Consider the following 12206-nt stretch of genomic DNA (forward strand, 5'->3'; position numbering starts at 1 on the left):
CAATCACTATTGTTTTCCCGTGGTATGGCCCACCTAAGATATATATTCCTCTCATTTTTGATATCAAGTCCTAAAATGATCTTTAAAAATGGATGAATGGAATGGATGAAACACATATATCATGGTGGGGCATAAAGAAGTTTTACAGTTAAAAGTTGATTTTGTAGTGGGTAGATCATTTAAAGAGAAGAGATTGCCATAACAACTTATAAAGAGGTAATTTTGGAAGCAAAATCTTTTAGTAAATGAAAAATTTATTGAGCGCATTTCGCACTTACCATTGAGCTAGACTCCTATCACATAAAGAATTCAGTAAAAAACCACTTGACACTTTCTTTCTTCAGCGTTAACAATGCCACTAAATACTGAACATTTTCCTAATTATGCATTAAGTGCAAAAACTTAGCATTAGCAAACGTGCCCTTAAACTTATACGGTATGGATTCTTACTTAAAGAAATCCTAGTTAAGGGCCTCTTTGGCCGGCTGGATTATATGGGCTTGGGTGGGATGGAATTGCATGTGGTCCTGTGCCAATTCTACTCCATGTTTGGGAAGTGTGGAAAAGCTTGGAAGTAGGCTAGATGGAATCGCATCGAGTCCTGTGCTAATATCACTCAACGTTAGCAAGTTGTGTAGGTCCCACCATGATGTGTGGGCTATATTCACACCGTCCACCCATTTTTTGAGATCATTTTAGAGCATGGGCCAAAAATACTGTTAGATTTAAAGCTCAAGTGGACCCCACCATAGAAAGCAATGGGGATTGAATACTCACCGTTGAAAACTTCTTTGGGGCCACACAAGTTTTGGATCTGCCTCATTTTTAGGCCCATGCTATAAAATGAGGTTACAAAACAAATGAACGATTTAGATATAACACGTGTGTTATTGTCAATAGTTTCAAATGATGGTGGGTATATCCTTTCAATGTACCACCGTATTGCAAACCAAAAAGGGAATTAAGCTTATCCCACGGTAACAGGGAACAGTCCCTGCCATGGGTAATAATGATGTTTTTTAAATCCCATCCCACCTAATACCGTGGGATCGGTCCGGCCAAACAGGCCCTAAAAGACTCTCACGGGAACGATATCGTCGGGCTGCGATTGCACGAGATAGTGCTCTCATTTCCAACTCAGACCCGAAATTGAAGCCTATCTATGAATCGAACGGTCTGGGTGAGTGCGCTCCGGTGACTAGAGTTCCACTTTTCACGTGCGTCGCATATTACCTCGAGGCTCGAATGTCGACATCTGGTTTTCATTTTCTCACAATCCATGCACACCATGGCCCACCCGAAGGGTTGGACGATACCATTTTGGCCACGTGGCACTCATCAAGTTGGTCCGCCGCACGCCGCAGATGACAAACAGGTGCAGACTCTTGTAAACGCAATTGGCCTGGCCACTTGCAACGCGTGCCTTAGCGGTTAAGGCTTGCTACGATACATTCAGACGTATTGTCATAAGATATGCTATGAGTATAGCTGTTAGATCCCGTGTTATTTTACAATGATCCAAACCGTTTATTGTATTCATCTCACCATAGATGAAGTACATACACGGAAAAAAGGCATTCAGTTCGGATTACTTACCCTCTTCTATTATTTTAAATATTTTCATTTGACCATGGCCGTTCATTAACCGTTGCTTTGCAGTCCGACGGTCCAAAGGTAATGATTTTTTTAAAGTTTTAGAAATGGAAATATACACAACGCATTTCGTCTTATCAACGGTTTGGATCACGGGACATGATCCAAGATCCAGTGGTTAGGATTCAGCTTACGTATTTACTATACATCCGGACGTAATATAGCAAACGAGCGTACGCGCATAGACAACTCGTTTGAGAAACCAAAGCCCGAAATCTCGCGAATGTAAAATCAGGTTTTATAGAATACATCCGAACGTATTGAAATATCACACTGGGAACGTTAGCCGTTGCATCTGGTCTTTTACAACGAACCAAACCGTTTACAAGATGGACCTCACGGGATGGGGTTACCGTGAGAAGATTTTCAGGTTGATATATTTACGGCCTTTGATTATTCAAAGGTCAAGGAAGCCGTCCATATTCAAATCATCAAAGGGTCGAAATATTCCAATTCAAGAGTCTTTATTTTTTTGCTTCCCCATCCGAGGTGTGGTCCATTACATAGACGGTTTGGATCACTGAATAATAACCATAGATCTAATGCTAAGGTGCGTATGTATATCTTACAGATGCATTCTAGCAGGCATCTGTTAAAAAAAAAACCCAACAAAAGTCTTCCTGTTTCTCTTCTCTGTTTTACTTTTCCAATCGTGCCCTCTTCAACCCTTGCAAAGGGCTGGGAAGGAAGAATACTATCTTCGTCTAGCTCTTTACTCCAAAAAAAACCCTACCGAGGGGTTTTCATTGGAAGAGGCGTTCTTGATCGCTGCAATCATGGCTGCAGCGAGTGCTCCGATCACGATGAAGGAAGCTCTAACGGTTTGATTCGCTTCTTAAACTCCTTCCCTCCCATCGAATTTCAGTTTCGAGTGTTTCGGATCTGTTTTAGTTCGATATCGATCTGTGAATTCTGTAATCTTATTTGTATTTCCGTTGGTTTTTGATCTGAGTGGTGTTTTATAACTGAATGTGGAGTGTTTGATTTGAATACTGATTAGCTGTTTTCAGCGATCTTCTTGTGTATGCTTGGATCTGAATCTGAGATCTTCAGCGTTGCTTGAAATAATTCAATGCATTTTCATGTATCTGTTCACTAGAACTAGGGTTTATTTGATGGATCATGACTCGTACAATTTCACTGAATCACAGCTTTGTTATTATTCTTCTTCTTTTCTTTCTTTCTGTAATTTTTTTTTTTTTTGTTTGAATTTCTCAAAAGATGGGAATTTATGACCAAGAACTTGACATTGAAAAACTCGAGGGAAATATGGATCTGCTGTCTGGCTTGTTGTTGGTTTTTTATGTTGGCCATGCGGGTGGGCTGCAACTTGGGTTCGGGTCAACACAAATGCGATTGACCGAACCTGAGATTGCATTGGGCTGTCATGGTGCTCAGGTTGGGTTCGGGTTGGAAAAATGCCAACCTGACTTGAATCCGGGTTGGGTTCAAAGTTGAGCAAATTCGGTCCGGTTAGGCCATGTTGGGAATAATCACATGTATTTGGGTTGGTCGGGTCGGGTTGGGAATAATCACATGTATTTGGGTTGGGTTGGGTCGTGATGTAGCCGGGCCACATAAGTTGGTCGATCAAAGATCAGGCCCATCCCAGGGTCATGATCAAAGAGGATATAGACTATCCAACTGTCTAAATTGACGATTTGAACAGCTTTGAGGGTCTAGATTGATCCGGTGGAAGATCAATGGTCCAGATGTGTGCTTTGGACCACATTGGTAGTTGTCTACGTAGTTGTTAGAGGTAAGATTTTGGTTGAAAAGTTTTCTTTTGTTATTTTTGTCACTGGGTGCCACTTTTTGGGTATCAAATGATGTCCAAGTGGCATGAAATCAATCAGCCTTTTGAGTTAGCTTTAAAACGAGTCCAAGGTCTTGCAATTATAATAGCGTTTGAGTGAGTTAAGAACTTAAGATAATTTACATAGAGCCTATATGGTTGTTATGGGATTCAAGGTTGTTTTGATCATTGTTGATATTTTAGTGAGATAAACAGTTAAGATTATATCAGGGTTTTCTTTTACTTTAAAAAAGACTACATATATACATGGTTAGGATTATATTAAGGTTTTCTTGTACTTTAAGACAGACTATATAATACACACACATGTAAAAACTCTTTTTAAAGGAGTTATGATGGGAAAAGGTTCCTATTGACAACATCTCAATCCAAGGTCATGCTCATGAGGAATCCACCCTTGGATTGATCAACGGATCTGCGAGCAGCCTTATTGTTGGATCAACAATGGGATCGGATGAAAGATCAATTGAAACAGAAGAGAGCTAACATGTAAATTGATAGGAGCAAGTGGATCAGAATCAAAGGATGAAACTATGGAAGATGCAAGCATCTAGGTGAAGGATGAGTTGCTCAATAATCGTATCGGCAAATTCTACTATGAACATCGAAGTTGTGATGGACATGTTGGGATTGTCTCAACAACAATTAGAGGACACAAGTTAAAGGTGAGTATTGATCAAAGATGAGGCCGTGTTGACTGGAAACCAATCTATGACAATGAATGAAGGTGATCAACATTCCGGCCATCTAAGTTTGCAAATCCAATGTTGCAAAAGAAGCAAATGTCAAGACCTAGAATGTCAAGAACAATAAAGAAGTGAAAGAAAAAGAGGTATGATCTACAACAACATCCCATGCAAACAATGCCAAGTCAACGTGTAGGCATTCACCATCAGCTATGACTGAAATCCAGGATGATTCTTTGCCCACTGAAGCCAGGGGAATGATGTAGCCTAGTCACGTAAGCTGGCCGATTAAAAGATAAGGCCCATCCAAGGGTCACGATTAAAGAGGATCTAGACTATCCAACCGCATAAATTGAAGATTTGAGCAACTTCGAGGGTCTAGATTGATCTGATGGAAGATCAGTGTCCTAATGTGTACTATGGACTACATTGGTAGTCATCTAGTTAATTGTTAGGGTTAAGAGTCTTGTTGAACTAGTTTTCTTTTATTATTATTTTTTTAATGTTTTACCAGCCACTTTTTTGGATCTCACATGATGCATGAATGGCATAAAATTAGTCTCGATTGAAAGCCTATTGAGTTAGTTTTCAATCGAGCCCAAGATCTTGCAATTTTGATACCTTTTGAGTGAGTTAAGCCAATTTACATAGAGCCTATAGGGTTGTGATGGGATCCAAGGTTATTTTGGTCATTCTTAATCTTTTCGTGAAATAGATCATGTAAAGAATCTTTTCTAAGGAGTTATGATGTGATTTTTTATTTTTTATTTCCTTCGGGCTTGTTTGTGGTTTTTTCTCTTTGGCATGTGTTGCCAAGAAGAGCAGGGCTTATTGTGATTACTAGCATAGAGGCTAGTAAGTTGTTGAATGTTAATCTACAACCCTTAATTTTAGCTTTTCATTGCACCCGTATAGAAGTTAAATTTTTTAATCTTCAAGAAAAAGGTACATAACAAAAATGATCTTACCTCTATTCAATTTACTTGCATCAGGTCTGGTTGAGTCGATTATAGCCGACTTTGGTTTCGGCGCCTAGGGTTGGTATTCAGGTCAGGTTGGGTTGCAGTTGTGTCCTCTTGAGGTAAGGTCGGGCTTGGGTTGACCAACTTGACCCAACCTTCTTGAGTTGCACCCGTACATGCGGGAGTTGCTTAGCCCATGGGACCTTTGCTCCTCAATCCCTCGACTATGCAAGGCCCTCCCATGCGTTGGAGCTGTTCATCATGGAAGCTTCACAATAAATGGGCCAATGGTTTGAAACTAGATTAATTGGGTATTAACGTTGTCCCATGGGTCCCACCATGTCCTACAAAGGAATGACATACTGCAAGAAGGCCAACATTTACATCCTTCATACAGAAATCCTTTCAGTGAATGGGCAAGATTTTCTAGTCATAAGCCTTTTGCATGTAAGGCCATTAATGCCAATGGTCAATGGATGATTGGTTTTGATCACCAAGGATCCACCTTACGCATGGTGTTTTGGCCACTTTCTTGTCTCCTTTCAGTCTAATAAACTTGTTTCCTTCTGTAAATAGCGTGATCGAACTTTATTGATGCTTACATTGCCTGAAGCTATTAGTCTCTAACGATATCTTCTATCGCGACACAGGATATATGGCTTTGGTTTCTTTTAAAGCCACTTTTTACGTTAAAAGTTACATATTTATGTTGGGGATTTTGAAAGCCCTATTCAAATTCAGTACGAAACCATCAAACCAGTTACAGTCAGCAATCCAACCTTAATAAGGAAACCATTCACAACTAAGAAGCATAACAATTCACCATCTGCAGCTACCAACAATAACAAAAACTGCTCTATGACTTTTTTTTTTTTTTTTGAGAGGCAACAAAGACTTTATTAGAAACCGCTAGCAAGGTGGAAAAGAAAACAAAGCTACTCTATAACCATTTGCTGTTCATGAAACTACCCCTAAAATTCACACACACCGTTCGGTGTCTGAAAAACCTATATTGACTCTGGGATTGACTCGAAAACTTGGCTAGGGGTCCGGCTCCATGGCTAAGTGGTAGATAGACCCTGTTTCAACACTGAGATCATGGGGTTGAGTGCCCACGTGGTGTGGGTGGGTGAATGTGTGGTGTGGGTGTGTGTGTGTAAAAAAAAAAAAGACACTTGGCCAGGCCAACTTGATGACTTAGACCCAGTATAATGTTTTAGACTTTGTAATTACAAATTTTAGTTTGAGTGGTCGTAGGTGAATCTGACCTTATCTGATCTAGTTAGCATGTGTAATTTCTTTTTTTTTTTTTTTTTTTGTGGAATGTTGATACACCCTACAATTCGCAATTGAGTTCCTTTGGTATCTGCTGGTTCTTTTTGTTCAATAGGTTTTTTAATTGGCTTTGGAACACATATACATGCCAAACTGAAGAATTTAGTACTATGCTGTGAACTAAATAAACCAGAAAAGGTTCCCATCAATTAGAATGTTCGAGAATACACCTTATTTTCCCATTTAAATTGTTTGAACCGAGTCAGTCTGGTCACTTGACTTGGAAAGGTCATTCAAGACAAAATTTGACGAAGCCAAATAAACTCAACAGAGTTTTAGGCTTTGTCAATGAGTTTTAGAACTTTGCACATCCTTAGCTTACCTGTGCTGCTAACGAGAAAACAAGTGAAGGTGTGATGCATTGAAGTGGTCAGAAAAAAAGCATATGTACACATGCATGCAGCAGATCTTATTTTGAGCTGACTTGTTCTTTAATAAGGAATTTACCTTTGATAAGAAATGGATGCAGAATCTGGTAAAATAGTTCTTTCTGTTGTGGATATGTTGGAAGTTTAGAGACATTTAAAGCAGAAAAGCACGCTCTTTCTCTCTGCAAAATTTCTAATTTATATTATATGTTGGTAATCATGTAGGATGGTGTGCCATATATATATTTTTTCTAATTCGTCTCTCTCATTTTTTAATTCTACAAACTAGAGGCATTTACTTGATCCATCATCCAAGAACCTTATTGAATATATTTTTTTCACTGACTTGATTGCAGCTGACAAGCTTGGGGATCAACCCCCAGTTTGTTACCTTTACTCATGTGACCATGGAATCTGACAAGTACATATGCGTGCGAGAAACTTCTCCGCAGAATAGCATCGTCATTGTGGATATGAATATGCCTATGCAGCCATTGAGGAGGCCCATCACTGCAGATTCTGCTTTGATGAACCCCAATAGCAGAATCTTGGCATTAAAAGGTAGCAGTGCCTTTATTTTCATTGTATCTTGATGTTTTCCACTTTAAACACAGATCATGTCTGTTGTCACATTTAGTTTTTGAATTATCTTCCTCAGAGTGGATGCTAAAGTCGAGCACCTGATTGTAATTTTCACATGTTGAGCAACTGTTACCTCTATTTTCAGTGGAGGCTTCCATAAGGATCCGCTGCAACTTATGTTTTCTCATATTTTTAGTTTAGTTATAGTTTCTGTTCTTTAGATATGCTCTTTTCCAACTGTCCAATGGGGTTCAACTCGGGTGGGTTGGGTCGTGTTGAGGGTCAATCCGAGCCTGATCTGACCTAGCCTAAAGAGGATCCAACCCGCACCCGACCGAACTTGAATTCCAACCCCAAGCGCCAACTAAAGTCATCTTCTATGCTGAACCGTAAACTGACTCAACCCAACCCAACCCAACCTGACCTAAGCTGATCCAAATGCATGTGATTATTCCCAACCCAATCTGAATTTACTCTACCTAAGCCCAATCCGATTTCAAATTGGGTTGGAGTTTTCAAACCCCAACCCTACCTGAGGATCCTGACAACCTGACCTTCCTGAACGTGGGTTGGGTAAATTGCAGATTTGCAGCCCTGATGTCCATTCTTGCCTTGGCCAATTTTTGGGACATCAGAATAAATAATCTCTTTAACAAATGACTATCATCATCATATAGCCTGACCCAACTATTTGGTTTCAGCTTTATAACCATGATTTCTTGATAAAAGTTGTACGATCGGCTGACATCACCATCTTTTACCTGGCTCTCTTTTCCATATGTTATTTAGAAATTAAACTCTATGTGACATTGCAATGAGATTTTTTGAGATGGTGCCTTGGAGATTTGGTTACCAATTTGAAGCTTGTGTTCCGTAACGATAACAGTGGCCGTAACGGCCACCACCGTTACCTTTATGATATGGGGCATAACGGCTGTTACGGCCCCGTAACGGCCGTTACGGTCTCTTTTTTATTTATTGAAAAACCCCCCGAAGAATCTATCTCTACCCCGTAATGTTGATTAAAAAGTATGAAAAACCTGTATATGTTCAGTAATAGACCATTACAGGGCTATTATGGCCTTTATAGGGGATGTAACGTGCTGTTAACGGCAATTATAGGTCATTTTTTTTCCATAATGGCCGTTACGGCCGTTACGACCCTGTAACGTGTAATGGTTGCCACCGTTACCTTTACGTAACGGCCTTTACGGCACACCATGTTGTAATGCTATTTATGACTTTCGAAAGTTCACTTTATATCGTGGCTTGTCGGTTTGATGCTTGTGATGCTATTTGCGGCACTTTAAACTGTAGAAATGTTGTATTAAGGCATAGTGTCTGATAAAGTGTTTGTACTCAAATTGAAGCTCAACTCGCGCAAACTACTCAGGACCATCTGCAAATATTCAATATTGAGATGAAGGCCAAAGTGAAATCTTATCAGATGCCTGAGCAGGTAATTATATATATCCAGTCTTATTGTAGTCTAATTCAGCTCAGGATTTATTTTCTTTCAGTTTATAGTTTGGAACTGAAGATGCTGTAGTGATCTATGCAGGTTGTGTTTTGGAAGTGGATCACTCCAAAATTGTTGGGATTAGTTACACAAACCTCGGTATATCATTGGTCCATAGAAGGTAAGTTGGAAGATGTTATCTGCTGTTTATATTGTAGCATATGCCCTTTTTTCCTATTGACGCTCCAGTTTTGTTATCTCTTTGAAAACATGTTCTTTAGAATTTTCTGTGCAAAGAGGTTACAATCCATGCCACTGTAACTTGCAGGTGACACTGAGCCCGTGAAAATGTTTGAGCGAACGGCAAATCTGTTGAACAATCAAATCATCAATTACCGCTGTGATCCTTCTGAGAAATGGCTTGTTTTGATTGGCATTGCTCCTGGTGCACCTGAGGTATATCTATGAAGAATGTGTTATTTATGTATTCCTGTTGAGAATGCTGTAGTAGGAAAAGATTTTTCTCTCAGTTCATGATCTATGGTCTGAAATTTGGTTTTTATCCCCTCTAAAGTAGGCATGTGATTTGGAGAACTTTGATATTAATATGTGTGGCCATCAAAGGTGGGTCCACATGATGGACTGTCCACATCAATGCTTAGATCTCTAGATTCTAGCATACTCAATGTGTACTGCCTATTTCCTTAACTACTAATCTAATGGCTAGGTTTGTCTGCTCAAAATGAAATGGATGGTAGTCACAATTCATAGGTGGGTGCCACATGATGGTTTGTACACATCAATGCTATACTCAATGTGGATCTTTGACCGACCATTTCCTAAGCCACGAATCTTATGCCTCGGATCATCTGCTTAGCGATTTGAGAGGGATTGGCAATCAAAGGTGGTTTTACATTATGCTTGGACCTCTCTAGTATAATCAATATGGACCATCTATGTCCCAAAACACTTATCTGATGGTTAGGATCATTTTATCGAAATGATTTAAGAGGGATGAGTGATCGTAGGTGGGCCCAACATGATGGGTGATCAACATCAATGCTTAGAAATTCTGTAGTATACTATATATGAACCGTGCATCTTCCCAACCACCAATCAGATGGTTAGAAACATCCGATCAAAGTGATTTGAGAGGTCTTGGCAATCGAGGGGTGGGCCCCACATGATGCACAGTCTATAATCAATGGTCACACCTTTTCTATTGTAATAAACATGACATGTCCATTCCATACCCATTGGGTGGATGGCTAGGAGCATCGAAGTGATTTGATAGAGATGGTCAGTTAATGGTGGCCCCCACATGATGGCTTACATGACGGATGTGCAAATAGATTATATTTATTTTTTTGTACACATACTTGAACGCAAATATTTTCATGCTTGTATATAGATGCGCAAACAAATGTAGGAAAGTGACTTACATAGGAACAAAAACATAAATGTTAACTACTTGCATGATAAAGACTTTTACCATGCGAATGCTTTCATAAGAAAATATTTTACTATAAAAGCAATTTACATATGTAAATCCTGTGTAGACAAAATGCTGTTACTAATTTTTAATGAAAAAAAAGTAGAGTGTAACAAATCATTGAAAACATTAGTTGATTTTACTGTTTTATTGAAAAAGAGTGTGTAGCGTAGCCTGTAGTGTACACTGCACATCACTTGCTTTATTTCCATATGCTATGTAATGTGAAGGCTACCTACACTACGCTACATAGCGAAAGCTATTTAGAACGTTTCTATCATCATTTTGTATTGAAACCTTTATAAATTTGTTCTTGGCTGAGTTTTGATACTTAACTAAAATGTTCATTAATTTGCTTCTTTCCTCTGTTCCTTTCCTGGAACTCACTGTCATTCTAATATTTTACCTACTCATAATTCTGCATATTCTAACTTGGTATGCCGGTTCTAGAATGATTCATTTGATCTGTTTCTATCTTTGCGTAACTTGTTCTTACAATCTAATATCCATTCCATTCAGGAAAGTTTGTATTTGTTCTTTTATGTTGCTCTTTGTGATCTGTAAGCTATGCTGTTGAAGCGGCACTTATGATTATTCTGTGGAATATTTGTATGTCCAGCGGCCACAACTTGTTAAGGGGAACATGCAACTGTTTTCCGTAGACCAGCAACGTAGTCAAGCTTTAGAAGCACATGCTGCTGCCTTTGCAACGTTTAAAGTGAGTTTCACACATATTCCTTTACATTTAAAAATATACATCTGAACAACCTCTTTCACCTGGTTCACGATTACTACAGGCTCGCTGTTATATACTTTTAATATTATCACTTGTCCCCATGCAGGTTGCTGGAAATGAGAATCCTTCTACTCTTATTTGCTTTGCATCAAAGACCATGAATGCCGGTCAAATTATTTCGAAGTTGCATGTCATCGAGCTCGGTGCTCAGCCAGGTCAGTGTCTGTACACACACACATTGAAGGATAAAAAAATTATTATAAAAGAGGAAGAAAATAGAAAATTACAAGGGTTGAATCCCCAATTGCAAGATTAAAAAATCAGCCCGATTGTTGACAAGAGGTGATTACATTCGCTTGCCTATGAGAGTGGATGAATGAACTTGTGATTGTTCCTTTCATCCTTATATCTTGTACACAATGAGAGAGTCTCCAAGGATACACTTCAAAAGAGGTGGTCTAATGGATGGTATTTGCAGAGACGGCATTAATTTACGTACTGGGAGTGTATGACTGAATCAATTCTTTCATGCCTTTCTAAAGGGTCTGAAACTCAGCATCATTACAGTTGGCTATTCCAATGGGGCCAACAAGCACACCACAAACTACTCCTTGATTGTCACGAATTATCCCCCCAATACCTGCTGGCCCTGGATTTCCATTGGAATTTCAGTTGAAGTTGAGGTTCCAGTTACGTTGAGGTTCCAGTTACCTGTGGATGGGGAACACCATTCTTGCTAATGTCTCGAATGATGGACATTGTCCTCAATAACCTCCAACCATCCCCTCGCAAGATTGAAGCACAAACTCCCCTAAATTCTTTTCGAAGGACCTCCCAGGAGACAGTATTTCTTCTAGCAATCCCCACGACCTGTTTAGAGATTGGATTATTCCAGAATGATCTATTGTTCTGTTCTCTCCAAATGGATCACCTAACTACTGGGAGAGCAAGATGTCAAAGAATTTTGCCTCTACACTAGTGGGGAAAGCCAAGATTCCAAGCCTCCGAAAGACCAACCATAGACTCTGTCATCACCCAAAGGACACCACATAGTCAAAGAAATGGAGTCCCAGACTCCTTGTGAAAACAGGCAATGGACAAGAAAGTGATTGACAGT

The 12206-nt window shown here is 39.4% G+C and overlaps 1 protein-coding gene across 2 annotated transcripts in view; it reads left to right on the top strand.

Annotated features, from left to right (window-relative positions):
* The first annotated feature begins 2279 nt into the window (after nucleotides 1–2279).
* The window catches only part of LOC131245369 (clathrin heavy chain 2-like), a 35214-nt gene continuing 25287 nt past the window's right edge, over nucleotides 2280–12206 (top strand). For both annotated transcript variants that reach the window (XM_058244780.1, XM_058244781.1), the window contains exons 1-7: nucleotides 2280–2474; nucleotides 7177–7381; nucleotides 8773–8861; nucleotides 8964–9042; nucleotides 9190–9317; nucleotides 10973–11071; nucleotides 11196–11304. In XM_058244780.1, coding sequence (XP_058100763.1) covers nucleotides 2430–2474; nucleotides 7177–7381; nucleotides 8773–8861; nucleotides 8964–9042; nucleotides 9190–9317; nucleotides 10973–11071; nucleotides 11196–11304 — 754 coding nt within the window. In that variant the 5' untranslated portion in view covers nucleotides 2280–2429. The remainder of the gene's footprint in view (nucleotides 2475–7176; nucleotides 7382–8772; nucleotides 8862–8963; nucleotides 9043–9189; nucleotides 9318–10972; nucleotides 11072–11195; nucleotides 11305–12206) is intronic.

This window comes from Magnolia sinica, chromosome 5, assembly GCF_029962835.1.
Source record: "Magnolia sinica isolate HGM2019 chromosome 5, MsV1, whole genome shotgun sequence".
NCBI lineage: Eukaryota > Viridiplantae > Streptophyta > Magnoliopsida > Magnoliales > Magnoliaceae > Magnolia > Magnolia sinica.